Source organism: Ranitomeya variabilis, chromosome 3 (genome assembly GCF_051348905.1).
Source record: "Ranitomeya variabilis isolate aRanVar5 chromosome 3, aRanVar5.hap1, whole genome shotgun sequence".
Lineage (NCBI taxonomy): Eukaryota > Metazoa > Chordata > Amphibia > Anura > Dendrobatidae > Ranitomeya > Ranitomeya variabilis.
The window spans coordinates 682,108,093-682,127,093 of NC_135234.1; the positions used below are offsets into that span (position 1 = coordinate 682,108,093).

The 19,001-nt window shown below is 42.3% G+C and overlaps 1 protein-coding gene across 3 annotated transcripts in view; it reads right to left on the bottom strand.

Moving 5' to 3' along the window:
* Nucleotides 1–19,001, bottom strand: part of FAIM2 (Fas apoptotic inhibitory molecule 2) — a 99,304-nt gene that overhangs the window by 15,262 nt on the left and 65,041 nt on the right. For all 3 annotated transcript variants that reach the window (XR_013224040.1, XM_077298048.1, XM_077298049.1), the window contains exons 2-6: nucleotides 18,081–18,264; nucleotides 6,045–6,148; nucleotides 5,784–5,848; nucleotides 722–775; nucleotides 208–258 (exon numbers count right to left, since the gene is read on the bottom strand). Coding sequence is in view for 2 of the 3 variants with exons in the window: in XM_077298048.1 (XP_077154163.1) it covers nucleotides 208–258; nucleotides 722–775; nucleotides 5,784–5,848; nucleotides 6,045–6,148; nucleotides 18,081–18,264 (458 nt within the window). In the remaining variant the exon portion in view is untranslated. The remainder of the gene's footprint in view (nucleotides 1–207; nucleotides 259–721; nucleotides 776–5,783; nucleotides 5,849–6,044; nucleotides 6,149–18,080; nucleotides 18,265–19,001) is intronic.

The following is a 19,001-nucleotide window of genomic DNA, read 5'->3' on the forward strand; positions in this document are numbered from 1 at the left end:
TCACCTGCAGCACTGTGGAAACTACAGATAGTATTCTGAAGTGTCCAATACCATAAGATTAGTGACGTAAGGACACAATTTAGATTGAGCACATTTCCCTTTCATATAGCAGTCCCCTTTGTTCCCACCTCCGCAGTCATTATTGTATCAGTGTGGGAACATTTGCGTATAATTTAAAGTTCTCTGATGCCAGAAAATGAATCCTACCTTGGTCCAGTGCAGCAGGCAAGAACCAGATATGTTGTGAAGAACACAGCACTGCAGATAAAAAACAAGAGTTTCTCAATATTTAGACTACGTTTATGGACAGACATCCATTTTTTAATTAATGATTGACAATAGTCCTTTACAGCTTGCCACCATATTTGGCACAATTTTGGCCAAATCACGTAACTCAAAAAGCGGGCAGTATCATTTTAGCCCCCCATAGTACAAGAGGATCCTCACAAATATGGGACCCAAAAAAGACAAATGAGAACAGTCCAGCTGCCAATAACCAAAAGGGCGTATTTCTTATATTTGATTACAAAAGATCCAGTTTGAAAGAGTTTTTTGTAGAACGTGGCATTAAAGATCTTTACCAAACAGTATATTATTTCCAGTCACTTATATTTTATGTGACCATAAAATGCATTTGGGAGAAATATTACATCTTCAGGGCAGAAGAGCAAAACTCAATTCACGACAATCTGTGGCATTGTAACTGAGGTCTTCTACTCACTAGGAAGCCCAGTACCAGCCAGGGTTTTCTTGAACATATTCCTTCACCGGGTCACTAAAAGACAAGCGGATACAATTATATATATATATACATTAAAATATATATTGATGTTGTGTACTTGATACCTTGGATTGTCTACGTTATATGTCATAGTCCTCAATAAAGCTAGAAAATGAGAAACCAAGACACAGAAACATTGTGTCTCACCAATTACTGTGCTTCCTCTCTTCCCTTCTTCTGATTTCTCACGTTTCTATGTGCATTAGTTTCAGCGCTCATGCACACTGCAATATTGTGGATCTGTACAGTCTTAAACTTGTACTGATTTTTAGGCCTTATTCACACGGCTGATTTTTTATACTAAAAATTAATGTTTGGACAATTGTATGAAAAGCGTTTTTTCACCCATATCACATGTTTATTTTAGCTCAGTTTGTCTTTATTAGGCCACGGTCACACCTTCAGTATTTGGTCAGTATTTTACATCAGTATTTATAAGACAAAACCAGGAGTGGAACAATCAGAGGAAAAGTATAATAGAAACGCGTCACCACTTCTGCCTTTTTCACCCTCTCCTGGTTTTGGCTCACAGATACTGAGATAAAATACTGACCAAATACTGAACGTGTTAACGCGGCCTTACCCTTATTATGTTGCTAACTTTTAATTTAACCCCTTAGTGACAGAGCCAATTTGGTACTTAATGACCGGGCCAATTTTTACAATTCTGACCACTATCAGTTTATGAGGTTATAGCTCTGGAACGCTTCAACGGATCCTGATGATTCTGAGACTGTTTTTTGTGTGACATATTGTAATTCATGTTAGTCATAAAATATCTTTGATATGACTTGCGTTTATATATGAAAAAAATGGAAATTTGGCAAACAAATTGAATATTTTGCAATTTTCAAACTTTTAATTTTTGTACCCTTAAATCAGAGAGTCATACCCCACACATGTCTACCTTACATCAGCACAATTTTGGAAACATATATTCTTTTGTTAGGGTGTTATAAGGGTTAAAAGTTGATCAGTGATTTCTCATTTTTACAACACAATTTACAAAACCATTTTTTCAGGGACCACCTCACATTTGAAGTGAGTTTGGGGGGTCAATATACAGTGCCTACAAGTAGTATTCAACCCCCTGCAGATTTAGCAGGTTTACACATTTGGTATTAACTTGGCATTGTGACATTTGGACTGTAGATCAGCCTGGAAGTGTGAAATGCACTGCAGCAAAAAAGAATGTTATTTCTTTGTTTATTTTTTTTTTAAATTGGGAAAAGTTTTTTCTGAGGGTCATTTATTATTCAACCCCTCAACCCACCAGAATTCTGTTTGGTTCCCCTAAAGTATTAAGAAGTAGTTCAGGCACAAAGAACAATGAGCTTCACATGTTTGGATTAATTATCTCTTTTTCCAGCCTTTTCTGACTATTTAAGACCCTCCCCAAACTTGTGAACAGCACTCAAACATGGTCAACATGGGAAAGACAAAGGAGCATTCCAAGGCCATCAGAGACAAGATCGTGGACGGTCACAAGGCTGGCAAGGGGTACAAAACCCTTTCCAAGGAGTTGGGCCTACCTGTCTTCACTGTTGGGAGCATCATCCGGAAGTGGAAGGCTTATGGAACTACTGTTAGCCTTCCACGGCCTGGACAGCCTTTGAAAGTTTCCTCTCGTGCCGAGGCCAGGCTTGTCCGAAGAGTCAAGGCTAACCCAAGGACAACAAGGAAGGAGCTCCGGGAAGATCTCATGGCAGTGGGGACATTGGTTTCAGTCAATACCATAAGTAACGTACTCCACCGCAATGGTCTCCGTTCCAGACGAGCCCGTAAGGTACCTTTACTTTCAAAGCGTCATGTCAAGGCTCGTCTACAGTTTGCTCATGATCACTTGGAGGACTCTGAGACTGACTGGTTCAAAGTTCTCTGGTCTGATGAGACCATGATCGAGATCTTTGGTGCCAACCACACACGTGACGTTTGGAGACTGGATGGCACTGAATACGACCCCAAGAATACCATCCCTACAGTCAAGCATGGTGGTGGCAGCATCATGCTGTGGGGCTGTTTCTCAGCCAAGGGGCCTGGCCATCTGGTCCGCATCCATGGGAAGATGGATAGCACGGCCTACCTGGAGATTTTGGCCAAGAACCTCCGCTCCTCCATCAAGGATCTTAAGATGGGTCATCATTTCATCTTCCAACAAGACAATGACCAAAAGCACACAGCCAAGAAAACCAAGGCCTGGTTCAAGAGGCAAAAAATCAAGGTGTTGCAGTGGCCTAGTCAGTCTCCTGACCTTAACCCAATTGAAAACTTGTGGAAGGAGCTCAAGATTAAAGTCCACATGAGACACCCAAAGAACCTAGATAACTTGGAGAAGATCTGCATGGAGGAGTGGGCCAAGATAACTCCAGAGACCTGTGCCGGCCTGATCAGGTCTTATAAAAGACGATTATTAGCTGTAATTGCAAACAAAGGTTATTCCACAAAATATTAAACCTAGGGGTTGAATAATAATTGACCCACACTTTTATGTTTAAAATTTATAAAAATTTAACTGAGCAACAAAACTTTTTGGTTTGTAAGATTTATGCATGTGTTAATAAATCCTGCTCTTGTTTGAAGTTTGAAGGCTCTAACTTATTTGCATCTTATTAAACCTGCTAAATCTGCAGGGGGTTGAATACTACTTGTAGGCACTGTAACAGAAAATACCAAAAAGTGACACCATGCTAAAAACTGCACCCCTCAAGGTGCACAAAACCACATTCAAGAAGTTTATTAACCCTGCAGTTGCATCACGAGAACTAAAGCAATGTTGAAGAAAAAAATTAACATTTTACTTTTTTTCACAAAAATTTTACTTTGGAACCATTTTTATTTTCACAAGGGTATCCAGAGAAAATGGACCACAAAATTTGTTGTGCAATTTCTCCTGAGTTTGCCGACACCCTGTATTTTGGGGTAAGCCACTGTTTGGGCACATGGCAGGGCTCAGAAGGGAGGGAGTACTGTTTGACATTTTGAACGCAAAATTGGCTGGAATCAATGGCAGGCGCCATATCGCGTTTGGAGACCCCCTGATGTACCTAAACAGTGGAAACCCCCCAATTCTAACTCCAACCCTAACAAAGCCTTAGCCCTAACCCCAACCCTAATCCCAACCCTAACCCCAACACAACCCTAACCCCAACCCTACCCCCTATCCTAACCCTAGCCCCAACCCTAACCATAGCCCCAACCCTAACCCTAACACCAACCTTAACCCTAAACCTTGCCCCAACCCGAACTCTAGCCCATCCCTAGTCCAACCATAACCCTATCTCTAACCCTAGCCCCAACCCTAACCCTAGTCCCAACCCTAACCATAGCCACAACCCTAACCCTAATGGAAAAACACTTTGTTATTTTATTATTTTTACCTAACTAAAGGGGTGATAAAAGTGGGTTTGATTTACTATTTTTTATTTTGATCACTGTGATAGGGTCTATCACAGTGATCAAAATGAACCAATAGGAAAAATCTCATATTGTTGCCGGGTGCTGGCGGCATGCTCCTGCCATTTTCTTCCTGGAAGAAGACGCTGAGGGCCAGGGGACAGAGCCGGAGGGACTGGAGGACACCGCAGGTACTGAGGGGGGCTTGGGGGACCCCATTTCAGAGAGAAATAAATAGGAAATTAGACTTTTTTTTTTTTTTTTGCTGTCGCCATTATTCCGTGAATAACGGTGATCCCAACACTAGGTACGGTAAAAACCAACCCCAATCATGTCCTCTGATTCCCTAGCAACCAGGCAAACCCCACATGTACTCAGGCTGGCTAGCAACCATAAGTCATGCAGCTGTGTCAACAAAAACTAAATCTCTGAGCAGTTACAAATACTCGGAGACCACCCGAGCGTGCGCGGAAAAACCTGAGCAACGAGTATACTCGCTCATCACTAGTGGTGACGTGTTTCTATTATACTTTTCCACTGATTCTTCCACTCCAGGTTTTGGCTTACAAATACTGATGTAAATTATTAATCAAATACTGTATATGTGAACATAGCCTCAGGGTATGTGCACAGGTCAGGATTTCTTGCAGAAATTTCCTGAAGAAAACCGGAAATTTTCTGCAAGAAATCCGCATTTTTTTTTTGCGTTTTTTTTAGCATTTTGCAAGCGAAATTAGCTTGCAGAATGCTAAAGTTTTCCAAGCGATCTGTAGCATCACTTGGAAAACTGACTGACAGGTTGGTCACACTTGTCAAACATAGTGTTTGACAAGTGTGACCAACTTTTTACTATAGATGCTGCCTATGCAGCATCAATAGTAAAAGATAGAATGTTTAAAAATAATAAAAAAAATTAAAAAAATGGTTATACTCATCTGCAGACAGCCGATCTCCTCAGCGGCGTCCGTTCCTATAGATGGTGTGTGTGTGCAGGACCTTCGATGACGTCGCGGTCGCGTGAGCGGTCACATGAGCGGTCACATGAGCGGTCACGCGACCAATCATAAGACCGCAACGTCATCGCAGGTCCTTCACACACACACCATCTATAGGAACGGAAGCGGCAGCGTGCAGCAGAGAGGCGGGAAGACTCCGGGGGCCATCAGAGGGTGAGTATATGACTATTTTTTATATTTTAATTCTTTTTTTTTTTAACAATTATATGGTGCCCAGTCCGTGGAGGAGAGTCTCCTCTCCTCCACCCTGGGTACCAACCGCACATGATCTGCTTACTTCCCTCATGGTGGGCATAGCCACATGCGGAAAGTAAGCAAATCAATGCATTCCTAGTTGTGCGGAATCCCCGCAATTCCGCAAATTTAATGAACATGTTGCTTTTTTTTCCGCGATGTGATTTTTTCGCGGAAAAAAATGCAACACTTGCACAAGAAATGCGGAATACGCTGTAAATAATAGGAGGCATGTGTAAGCGTTTTTTTTCGCATTTTTATCACGTTTTTATAGCGAAAAAACGTGAAAAAAACGCGAGAAATACTGAACATGTGCACATGGCCTTATGGTTAAGATCAGTGATCTTAAACTATCTCACCAGAAGGTAAAAAGAGCCACAATTGCCACAGTCACCAACAGCTGTAAGGACAGGATTGAATACACCTGAAAGATAAGAAAACAATAGTTTACTTGACAGAGTGGAACAAGCTCATGATATCACCATTGTCACATTCTCTTCACGAGAACAATGGCCCCTGTGTTGAGGCCGCACACAGCTTAGTCTTCCTCCCCCTCCCAAATATATTTTCGTTTTAACATCACTTTACTTTACAGTGTACATCTCTGACCCCACACTTACCTTCCTAACAAATGACCGCCGCACTCTGTCGTCCTCCCAGCTCAACGAGGTCAGCATTTCAGTGTCTCCAGGATAAGCTCCGCTGCCGTAGCCTGGGCTGCTGCCTGTATGAGAAGAGCCAGTTTACTACCCAATGTTGAACTGACCAAGCATCTAAGTGCCTACATCTGCCAGGCCGCAGTGTTACAGAAATACATCAAATTCCTTCTTCTATTGTCTGTCAGAAATCCTGTCGTATTCACCATGAGCAGAAAATAGACACCAATATCATTTTAGTCACTTACTGCAATACACTAAGACCTAAAATCATATAAAAATAGGAGTATAACACATACCAAGAAGGTCCAGTAACACATGAATATTGCACATATAAAGGACAAAAACAATGCAAAGTAAGAAAATAAAATATCAAGATGAGTATACATCAGAGAGTAGCGCACCATCAAATCTATAGAACCCACTACACATTTAGGCAATGATCCAACATTCTGTACACCAGCCTTAATGAAGACTAAGATGCAACAAATTTGTTAGGAGGCGTGGACCCCTGAATGTATTTGGTGCATCTTACAACTACTTTGCACCTCGGCCAGAAATGTTTCTCCAGCCAGAGGCTGGCATACATTTCTAACTCAATTTATATGCCACTCTTGTGGTGTTGGTGATGATGAATTTGTTGGACGTACCTTGTCATGTCCCATCAGACCCAGCTGTGTCCACTTTGGCATAGCTGACATCAATAGCCAAAATATTTATGGACAACCTCAAGGATTTTAGAGAAACTCCTTGATGAATCAGGGCAAACTGGGTATCACGACTCCTGGGTATTACTGCTGCTGGGAGAGCTGTGCACCGCAGCAAGGGAGATGAGAGCAGAGTGGCGGGAAACTCACCGGGTACCAAACAGGACCTGAACCACGTGACAGGGAAGGAGGTGGTCGAGGGCGGCACCAGACGCCGGGGTGCAGAGGACACGATACACACTGGAGAGTAGTTAAACGTGCCAAGGTCAAAACCAAAAGATAATGAGGTAACCAAGGGGTGAGGCAGAGGGATAGTTAGAAAGGGAGCCAAAGGTCAGAAACCCAACAGAACAACAAGCAGAGTAAAGCACGGAGAGCAAAACAAGCAAATGCAAACCGAGCACACACTCAAGGGGTCAGACACACAGTCTAACGAAAGTCTAGCTGACAAGGAATCCTAGTCTGGAGTGTGTATAAATACCACTCCCAGATCCAAAGAGAGGCCAGCAATATTAACCCTGAGAGAGCAGGACATGAACCATGTCCTATATCATGACAATTATGATCTGAAACCAAAGTGTAAATGGCTTCCCCCTCAGATCCAAACATGCGTTTCGTCATCAGCTTTCTCAAGTGGTAATATTTGGATGTAGTCTGTACACTTATTTTGCCTCTTCCAGACATGTGCCATATTGTAAGTCCCAGTTTGGATGCAAGAGTGTGCAGAGGGCTCAGAAGCTCATTTTTTTTTACTGTATACTGCAATTACTCGTAGAGCAAGCGATCAAAAGATGTTTGAAAACTGAAGAAGTTATAAAATAAAAAAAGATTACGTAACTCAATAAATCAAAAATTAAAGATCTTAAAAAAATGACAACATAAAATTTTTTTTTAGATTTTTTTCAGCTGAAAAACTACAAAAAAATACAGGTTTTTTACTGCAGTGATCAAACTGGCCTGAAGAATCATATTGCTATGTTGTTTTTTTTTATCACACAACGAATGCTATAAATACGATGGAATTGATTTTTTTTTTACGACCTCTTGAAATTTATGTCCTATTTTTTTTAGTAAGGTTATAAAACAAAGTTATGGTTTTTGGAAAAATCGTACGAAAAAACATAAATGAAAAATCACCAATCAAGAAGAGTTTAAAATATCTCTGTCAATTCACTCAACCCAGAGTAAAATCATGGCCTTGAAGTTCACACTCTCTACAAGTTAAACGGACTCTATCAGCACAGAATGATTGTGGGCCATCAGCTGAGATAAAGGTTATTGAAATATATCCTCTGCTGTTCTTGGGATTTTGGGTCCAGTGGGCGGTCCTAGCAGTGACTGACAGCTTTATTTGTATAAGAGTGAATACAGAGATAGCTGTCAGTCACTGATAGGACCGTCCACTGGACCAAAAATGCCAGAGAGAGAAGAGGTTTAAATGACATAAACAGAGGTTATACTGAATCTTTTCTCACAAAACTACATATAAATCTCCTCGGCTCCCCCTGCTCTATAACATGGTGCCTACAGATTAAATTGAATTTCATGGTGACAGATTCTCTTTAAGTTAATAAAGTTGTTCCATATCATTTCTGGTACAAATACTGTCAGTATTTATTGTTATATGTGACAGTATTGTGACAAAAACCATTAAGACCTCAATAGCAAAAACTAAAAAGGCCTAGTTTGCTGGTGAACTCATCCTAATTACTTGAGAAAAAGAATCCCAGTGTTTGTTGAGTAGAAACCTTGCATAAATGAGAGGTGCGATGAACCTCAGGATATTTTTCCCCTATTTGTTTGCTGTTGCTATGGGAAGCTATTTGCACTGTCATATGCACATAGACCACACAGCACAAGAGGATGGGGCCAGAGAAGTAACTGTGCGAAGCCCAATGTTTGATCACAGAGAGGTTTGATATTAAACGGCTTGTGTACACTGTGTTCCAAATTATTATGCAGATTGGATTTAAGTGTCTTAAAGATTTAATTGTTTTGTTTTTCAAATAAACTCGTGGATGGTATCGTGTCTCAGGGCTCAATGAATCACTGAAATCAATATTAAACACATGTGATAATTAGTTTTCCAGGTGATTCTAATTAAAGGAAAACTACTCAAAAATGATGTTCCACATTATTATGCAGGTCACAGGTTTCAAGCAATATTGGAAATAAAAAGGATCTCTCTGCTGCTGAAAAGCGTTAAATAGTGCAATGCCTTGGACAAGGTATGAAAAAATTAGATATTTCACGAAAACTTAAGAGTGATCATCATACTCTGATGAGATTTGTGACTGAAACAGAGCACAGACAGAGTTCATGCAAATAAAGGCATAATTAGGAAGTTTTCTGGCAGACAAATTCATTGGATTAAGAGAGCAGCTGCCAAAATACCATTACAAAGCAGCAAACAGATATTTGAAGCTGCTGGTGCGTCTGGAGTCCCTCGAACCTCAAGGTATAGGATACTTCAAAGGCTTGCTGTGGTGCATAAACCTACTATTCCGTCACTCCTAAACAGTGTTCACAAGCAGAAACGGTTGCAGTGGGCCCAGACATACATGAAGACTAATTTTCAAACAGTCTTGTTTACTGATGAGTGTCGAGCAACTCTGGACGGTCCAGATAGATGGAGTAGTGGATGGTTGGTGGATGGCCACCATGTCCCAACAAGGCTGCGACGTCAGCAAGAAGGTGGAGGAGTCATGTTTTGGGCTGGAATCACGGGGAACCAGCTGGTAGGGCCCTTTAAGGTTCCTGAAGATGTGAAAATGACCTCAGCAAAGTAAATAGAGTTTCTGACTGACAACTTTCTTCCATGGTCTAAAAAGCAGAAACGTGCCTTCAGGAACAAAATCATCTTCATGCATGACAATGAATACCTCTGAGTAATTGGCTGCTATGGGCATAAAAGGAGATAAACTCGTGGTGTGGCCACCATCTTCCCCTGACCTCAACCCTATAGAGAACCTTTGGAGTATCAAACAAAAGATCTATGAGGGTGGGAGGCAGTTCACATCAAAACAGCAGCTCTGGGAGGCTATTCTGACTTCATGCAAAGAAATATAAGAAGAAACTCTCCATAAACTCACAAGTTCAATGGATGCAAGAATTGTGAAGGTGATATCAATGAAGGGTTCCTATGTTAACATGTAACTTGGCCTGTTAGGATGTTTTGGAGTTAAATAGCTTTTTTTGTTCAGTGAATGTGACCTCATAATGCTGCAAATTTCACAAATGAGCATTTTCAGTTCTTTAAAACATATCAAATGTTTAGAAATTCTACTGTGCATAATAATTTGGAACAGTGCATTTTGAGTTTTTATTCATTTTTGAGATTATACTGTTATCATTGGGAGGTTTCTTCAATAAAATTCGATGTATACTCTAACGGGTGATGACTTTTATTAGACTGACTGTCATTTGCACTGACCATTTAGGAAAATCCGAGAAAAATGTCATTTGCATAATAATTTGGAACATAGTGCAATTGTAGGAGCAGAGATGAGACAGATAACCCGGCTTTACAGTATTATTAATGGAGCAGACGTGTGCTCAGGAGCAGCTGACTATTTAATGTGTAGGTTGGGCTCCTGATGTTTCCCCTATAGCAGGTGTCAAGGGGAAAAAAAAGATCAGTCTATTGGGCTTCAATTTCTTTGATCCTTTTGTTCTCCCAGCCGCCACATAAGATGTCCTGCAACAGATTGTTCCCTTTTGCTCTTTGAAAACTCATGCAGGCTCTGCCAAACAGTGCATGCATGTGCATTATATTAAAGAGAACCTGTCAGCAGCATTTTATGTATAGACAGGGCCATATTTGAGCTTAGATACTGATTATCTGTTTTGTAGATTTTCTTTAATCTTTGAAGATTTATTGTATTCTTAAATTCGTGTATCAGGGTGGGACAGACTGTGTGTAAGATCTTCAGCTTTGTTACTTCCCCTCTGCTGGGTCTGGGATTTTTTTCTTCTTCTTTATTAAAAATTTGACGCCGGCGCCAATTGAGCTCTTGGAAGTCATCAGGAAAATACCGCCAGTGGCTGCGCATGCATAGATTGCTGAATGCCAACGGATCCACTTTACTGAAGCCCAACATTAGTCTTAGTCATGGGGGGTGCTTGTGCAGATTCATCTAATGGTGGGTTTCAGTAAAATGGCACCGAGTAATCTACGCATGCGGAGCCAGCGACACTTTTTCCTGAAGACTTCCAAGAGCTCAATCGGTGCAAGCGCTGCCTGCGGCTAGGACGGTGCCGGTGCTAATTTTAAAATAATTTTTAAATTTTTAAATAAAGAGACGCCCAGACACAGAGGTGGAGATGGAACAAAGCTGAATCCCCTACCCACAGACCCACCAACGTGCGCGGCTCAATGCACAAAGGAAACAATGATTATACAAGGAAACAATTATTAAAGAAAATCTACAAACAGATTTCTTCACCTGAGGTATTATTTTAGTCAGTATGACAGCAGCAATATGGCCCTGTCTGTACTTGCTTTGTTAAATGCTGCTGACAGGTTCTTTTTAAAGCACCATTAATTCCAGGATGCTGTACATGTGAAAATAACCTACGAACATATAATAGATAGCTATACAGATGGAAAAAAAACCACAGGTCCATCAAGTTCCAGCTTTCTCCAGCAGTTATACATTCTCTATTGCTAGATTATTTACAACCTACAATCCCATTTGTTGTGAGAAAAGCGTCCAGGCCTTTATAGATGCTGTTATAGCGTCTGCTGCCATTACTACCTTGTGGTCGGGCATTGCACAGTCTGACTGCTGTATCTGTAAAGAACCCCTTTCTATTTAGCTGTAGCAATTGTCTTTCCTCCACATGTAATTAATGCCTCTTAGTCCTTTGTACGATCTGTGAAAGGAATCATTATGTGCAAGTCCTGTGTATTGACCACACATCTGCAAATAAAATAAAAATGAAGGAGTCTTTTTTCTAACAAAATATATATATATATATATATATATATATATATATATATATATATATATATATATATTTATATTGTGACAAAACACTCCGGGATTGCCTTTGCTGGGGTCAAAGGTCACGTGGTTAGTGCGTTGAACTCTGAGGCGTACAGCAGGTTTCTGAGTAGACTGACCTCCGGTCAGATTTATTAAAGTGAAAGCAATACAGATGAAAACAAAACATAAAAATAAATCCTAGCCTGTCCGGCGCTAACTAAACAAATACGTTCCTATCTAACAACTGGGGGGGCTTCTCCCTCCCAGCTAACATTACACAGATCATGAGCTCAGCTCTCACTCACGTTTCTCTCACACAGACAGGCATTCTGTGTGCCCCAGGCAGACGCTGGAAACCCCCAGCTGGTCATCCTTTATTCCTGCACTCATTAACCCATCATTATCCTGAAGATACTGAGCGGCCTAATTCACATAGGACAAATACCTGGGCGAGATATACCTACCCCCGACTACCAGACCGACATGATTCTTACAATATATATATATATATATATATATATATATGTATATATATATATACACATATATACGAGGGGCGATCCAAAAGTAATGATAATCGGTTATTTCTATTACACGCAGAAATTAAAATAAAATGTTTTCTTCTCTCTTAGGTACCCACTAGTCCAGGGAAAAAAAATCACTTAAATAGACCACAATTCCCGGGAGCTACATTCATCTGAATATGAACTGCCGAGGAGTGAACATCAAAATGGAAAAAAACAAGCTCAGAGCTGTCATCAAATACCTCTGCTTGAAAAAAATTACTACCAAAGACATACACAGCGACTTGGTGGAAACATTGGGGGACTCTTCTCTTCCATATTCCACAGTTGCACGCTGGGCCAAGGAATTTAAGCTGGGAAGATCATAGACGGAAGATGAACATCGTGAAGGACGCCCATCCACGTCCCTCAATGAAGAAAACGTGAAAAAAGTTGAAGAAGTTGTATTGGCAGATCGAAGAGTGACTATCAGGCATGTAGCTGAGGTCACAGGGATCTCATATGGCAGTATTCAAAGAATCCTTGCAAAAGAATTGCATATGAGAAAGGTCTCCGCGCGTTGGGTGCCAAAAATGTTAACCGACGAGCAAAAGAAGAAACGAGTTGACATTTCAATAGCAAATCTCGAAAAGTTCCAAGCAGACAAGGAAAATTTTTTGTCACGTTTTTTGACCATGGACGAGACCTGGATCCACCACTTTGATCCTGAAACTAAACAACAATCGATGACATGGAAACGATCCGATGAACCGACGCCAAAGAAATTCAAAGTGTCAAGCTCAGCAGGGAAGGTTATGGCGTCCGTTTTTTGGGACGCTGAAGGAATTATTATGGTGGACTATTTGGAGAAGGGAGCCACTATTACGGGCTCCTACTACGCAGAACAAATAAGAAGATTGCGGGAGGCTATCAAGGAGAAAAGGCGCTGCAAACTGCGGGCTGGAGTGCTGTTTCACCAAGATAACGCGCCGGCTCACAAAGCTGCAGTTGCCATGGCTACCATTCAAGAATCCGGCTTTGAACTGGTGGAACACCCCCCCTATTCGCCAGATCTAGCCCCCAGTGACTTCTTTCTCTTTCCTCGGCTCAAGGAACACCTCCGGGGCAAGAAATTTGACGACAATAGCGAAGTGATAACCGCTGTTGGGGATTTTTTTGAGGGTCAAGATCAAGAATTTTTTTTGAAGGGAATTCTAAGTTTAGAAAAGAGATGGACTAAATGTATAGACTTGTTAGGAGACTATGTAGAAAAAAAATAAAAATAATTTGACTATATTCATTGTGTTTAGTATTGATTATCATTACTTTTGGATCGCCCCTCGTATATATATGTATATACATACCGTTATATATCTATATATATAGAGAGATATATATATATCCCATTGAAACCAGAAATTACATACACTATATAAAAAGACACATGTTTTTCCTCAATATCTGACATATAATCAGAATAAACCTTTCCCATTTTAGGTCAATCAGGATTTCCATAATTATTAGTATTTGCCAAATGCCTGAATAATGAAAGAGAGAATGTTTTAAAGCATTTTTATTACTTACTGCTAAGTCAAAAGTTTACATACACTAAAATTACTATGCCTTTAAACAATTGTGGACTGTCCATAGGATGATGTTGTGTGTATGGAAGCTTCTGATGTTTTTTGGCAACATCTGAGTTAATTAGAGACACATATATGGAGGTATTTTAATGCACACCTGAAACATACTGCTTCTTTGTGCAGCATCATGGGAAACTCTAAAGAAATCAGTCAAGATATCAGGAAGAGAATTGTGGACTTACACAAGTCTGGCTCATCCTTGGGTACAATATCAAGATACCTGAAGCTGCCTCGTTCATCTGTACAAACAATTATATGCAAGTACAGTTGGAGCGGCCCCCAGACGCAGGACAGCGGGGTACTCGGTACCGGGTTATCGGTTCTGAGGATGTCACGGTGGCCCGACCCGGTCCGTGGTCCTGCTAAGGGGCGCCCAATAAAAGGTGTAGGTGGTGGTATAGGTCGCAATAAATAACGAGGACACAGGGTTGAAGTCTCTTTACCTCTTTACTGAAGGCTTCGGCATCCGCAATCCAGAGCACTGTTAACTGGGCTGGCTGAGACCGGCCGGTCCGAAGGCACATCCAGAGTTCCCTTTGCAGGTGGAAATCAGTGCCTACCTACTAGCGCCTGTGTGTTGCAGTACTTCCCTGCTGAGCACCACGGGATAGTCCTCACAACTGTTGTGTGTGTTTCTGTTCTTTCTCTCTCCGTCCCCCAGATGATATGGATAGGACGCACCCGTATGACGGGGTAGGCCTGGAGTTATTTTATAGGGACCCTGGAGACGCCCCTCTCCCACAATTGCCTCCGTTGTTTTCATTAGGTGATTTAGGCGAGGCAGCCAACCTATAATTAACTGCCCTGCCATTGGTTTGAAGTAATGCGTGGAGCCCAATACTTCCTCGGCGTTCCGGCCACTGGCTACGCGCCTCAGTAGAATGTTGCCGATCTCGGGGCACGACTCCTACTGGTTCTTTCGCCTTTGTGCTGCGATCTCGTTTCTCACTTCTCCACAATAAACCTCGCTTCTTGTCCTTTCTTAAGATACCGCAGCAATGAAGTGCAGGCACGGCTCCGTAACGATCTGTCCTTTTCGCTAGGCCTCTGTCAGGATCCCACCCCTGACAGGGACCCCCCTGAATCTTCCCAAGCAACCTCTTCTCTCACTAGGTGTTGCCTGGGCAAAACCCAGTCAGCTTCTCTCTAACTTCCTATCCAGCCCCCAGTTTTACCAGAGTTTGAGGAGTGGCCTAATACATAAAACCCTTTGCTCCCCCTGGTGGCCGGAGTGTGAAGTGTAATATGTGACTGTGATACCTGGTCAGGTGAACTCCTTTAGTGCCCTCAGATGTACCATCACTCCCCTTAGTGGCGGAGCGTCAGTACTGCAACGACCAGGACTCTGGGGCGCTGCACAAACAAGAGGGAATGTCCAGCCATCATACCGCTCAGGAAGCAGAAGGGTTGTGTGTCCCAGAGATGAATGTGTTTTGATCTGACATGTGCATATCAACCCAAGGACAAAAGCAAAATACGTTGTGAAAATGATGGCGGAGCTGGTAAAATTGTGTCAATATCCACAGTGAAATGAGTACTGTATCAACATAGGCAGAAATGCCACTATGCAAGGAAGAAGCCATTACTCCAAAATAAACACAAAAAAACAGAATAATGTTTCCAAATGCACACAGGAACAAAAACCTTAATTTATGGAGACATGTCCTGTGGTCTGACGAAACTAAAATTGAACTTTTTGGGCATAATGACACGTGTTACATTTGGAGGAAAAAGGGAAAAGCTTGGAAGCCTAAGAACACCAACTAATGTGTGAAACACGGGGGTTAGCAGCATCATGTTGAGTGGTTGTTTTGCTGCAGGAGGGACTAGTGCACTTCACAAAATAGATGGCATCATGAGAAAAGAAGATTATGTGGCAATACTGAAGCAACATCTCAAGACAGCAGCCAGGAAGTTAAAACTTGGTCGAAAATGGATCTTCCAAATGGACAATGACCCGAAGCATACTGCCAGAATGGTAGCAAAGTTGATTAAGGATCAATGTTTTGGAGTGACCACCACAAAACTCTGAACTCAATCCTATTGAAAATTTATGGACAATGCTGAAAAGGCCGGTGCGAGCAAGGCGACCTACAAACATGGATCAGTTACTACAGTTTTGTCAGGAGGAATGGGCCCAAATTCTGACCAACTATTGAAAGAAGCTTGTGGAAGGATATACCAAACGTTTGACCAAAGTCATTCAGTTTAAAGGGAACCTATCACCCCGTTTTTTAAAGATTAGATAAAAATAGTGTGAAATAGGGGCAGAGCTGGGCTTTACATTAGTGCCTTTTTAGTGCCTTTACACCCCCGTTAGGCTGCCGAAATACCTTTGTGAAGTGGCCGTTTTGTCCTGTCACTCAAGTTGGTCAGGTCGGATGGGCGTGGTCACAGCGCTGTTTGTCCCCCAGGATCCTGCTCATCATTACGTTGGTGGCGTAGTGGTGTGCGCATGTCCAGCAGGCGAATCCACTGCCCAGGAGATGAATAACAGCGCGGTCTTCGCTATTCAGCCGTTTACCGGTGGGCGCGGCCATCTTTCCTGTGGCCGCGCCTGCGCAGATGGAGCGCTCTGCTGCCCGGGGCTTCAGGAAAATGGCCGCCGCGATCTCCATCTGCGCACGCGCGGAATCCCGCGGCCATTTTCCTGAAGCCCCGGGCAGCAGAGCGCTCCATCTGCGCAGGCGCGGCCACAGGAAAGATGGCCGCGCCCACCGGTAAACGGCTGAACAGTGAAGACCGCGCTGTTATTCATCTCCTGGGCAGTGGAATCGCCTGCTGGACATGCGCACACCACTACGCCACCAACGTAATGATGAGCAGGATCCTGGGGGACAAACAGCGCTGTGACCACGCCCATCCGACCTGACCAACTTGAGTGACAGGACAAAACGGCCACTTCACAAAGGTATTTCGGCAGCCTAACAGGGGTGTAAAGGCACCAAAAAGGCACTAATGTAAAGCCCAGCTCTGCCCCTATTTCACACTATTTTTATATAATCTTTAAAAAACGGGGTGATAGGTTCCCTTTAAGGGCAATGGTACCAAATACTAATGAAATGTATGTAAACTTTTGACTTTGCAGTAAGTTATAAAAATGCCTTAAAACATTCTCTCCCTCTCATTATTCTGGCATTCAACAAATATTAATAATTATAATAATCCAAATTGACCTAAAACAGGAAAGGTTTTTTTATTTCATGTCAGATATTGAGAAAAACATGGCTAAAGTACATGGCCAGATTTAGGCCCAGTTCTGCTGGGGGTTTGTGCGTTTATATAAAATCATTATACAATTAGGAATTACAGTTTGCATAGTGCCGTAGTAAAATATGCAATTTAATACTTTTTTTTAACATATCTCAAGAATATCTTTATAAAAAAAGGAAAGAAAGCACCTCAAGTCAATATAAATTCTTTGCAATAGTCGGCGTTGATGTTTAGGGTGGCAGCCCAAAATGCTCCCCCCCACAAAAAAAAGGATTTAGGAATGGAAGTCTGCAGTTTTTAAGTACCGTACTTTTATTCATTAATATGGAACATAGGGGAAAAAACTTTTTGGCAGAATAAAAAAAAAAATTGCGGGCCCCTCAGTCTTTTTTTTACAGTTTATAAAGTCTATCAGATGCCATCAGGTCAAAGAAACTACCTTGGATAGACTTGGCGCTAGCCATTCCATAAAGCAAGTTCCAGAGGAATCTCGTCCTCTACCGTTCGACCCCTTTTCAGTGATCTGGACTGACAATAAGGCCCTCTGAGTTACGTCCACGGAGTAGCAGCTGACCTAAGGAGCAAGCTTGAAGCAAAGATATATACAGTAAGCACCACAGCTCCCAGCCACACCAGTTTTCCTGGCTGGACAGCACATGTGGCTTCCAGTGATTTTGGATGTGATGTCTCCTTTACAACCAGTGCTGCCTGCAGGGTAATATAACAAAAGTCACTGGAGCAGAACTGGGTCGGGATGTAACACATAGGAGGTACCAAAGGTAGAATACCCAATTGATCTATTTGACAGGTCATAAAAATACAAAAAGTTATTATACTGTTTAAAATAAGTACGGTATATGTAACAGAGGAAACCCTGAAAGATTTAACAAAAAATGCAAATAGAATAATACAATATTACAGATGATTTTGAATAGGTAAGGATTACCTGCATCCTCCGGCATCCAGTTTGGATATGGGGTCACAGTTGGAGATGTGGTAGGAAAACCAGCCTTCTTTCCATCTCCTGCTGTTGCCTCCTCATAGGACGGAGGTGCTGAAGGAGCCAACGTACTTGGCTGAACGTCCATACTACCTCCTCCACTCTCTGGTGGCTTGTTATTGACAGAGACCTTCAGAAAAAAAATGCTTACAATTAGTGGAAAGATTTAGTGAAGCACAGTAGACATGACTGAGAAAAGATGGAACTATTTCAGCCCTGGACAAAGCAGAACTATGACTGCTGCATTGCGAAAACTTGGGACTGCAACATATACTTCAATATCCAGTTCTAGAGCCACTTAAAGGGAACCAGTCACCCCCCCCCAGGTGTTTGTACCTAAAAGAGCCACCTTGTGCAGCAGTAATGCTGCATTCTGACAAGGTGACTCTTAGTTCGGGTCCCTGGCACTGCTGCAATAATCGCTTTTGAAATTTGTTCCTCATACCGTGAAATTGTCCCGGGGGCAGGTCTTTCCCCCCGAATCTAGACGCCTCACAACCGTCAATCATGGCCTCTGCGTGCCAGGCACCGCCTCCTCTTCCTTCAGTAGCGTCCCCGGCGCCTGCGCTGTAAGTTCGAAAGGCAGGGCAACTGCGCATGTCCGAAAAAAAACAATCGCGCAGGCGCCGGGAACGCTACTGAAGGAAGAGGAGGCGGCGCCCGGCACGCAGAGGCCACGATTGATGGTTGTGAGGCGTCTAAATTCGGGGGAAATGACCTGCCCCCGGGACAATTTCACGGTATGAGGAACAAATTTCAAAAGCGATTATTGCAGCAGTGCCAGGGACCCGAACTAAAAGAGCCACCTTGTCACAATGCAGCATTACTGCTGCACAAGGTGGCTCTTTTAGTTACAAACGCCTGGGG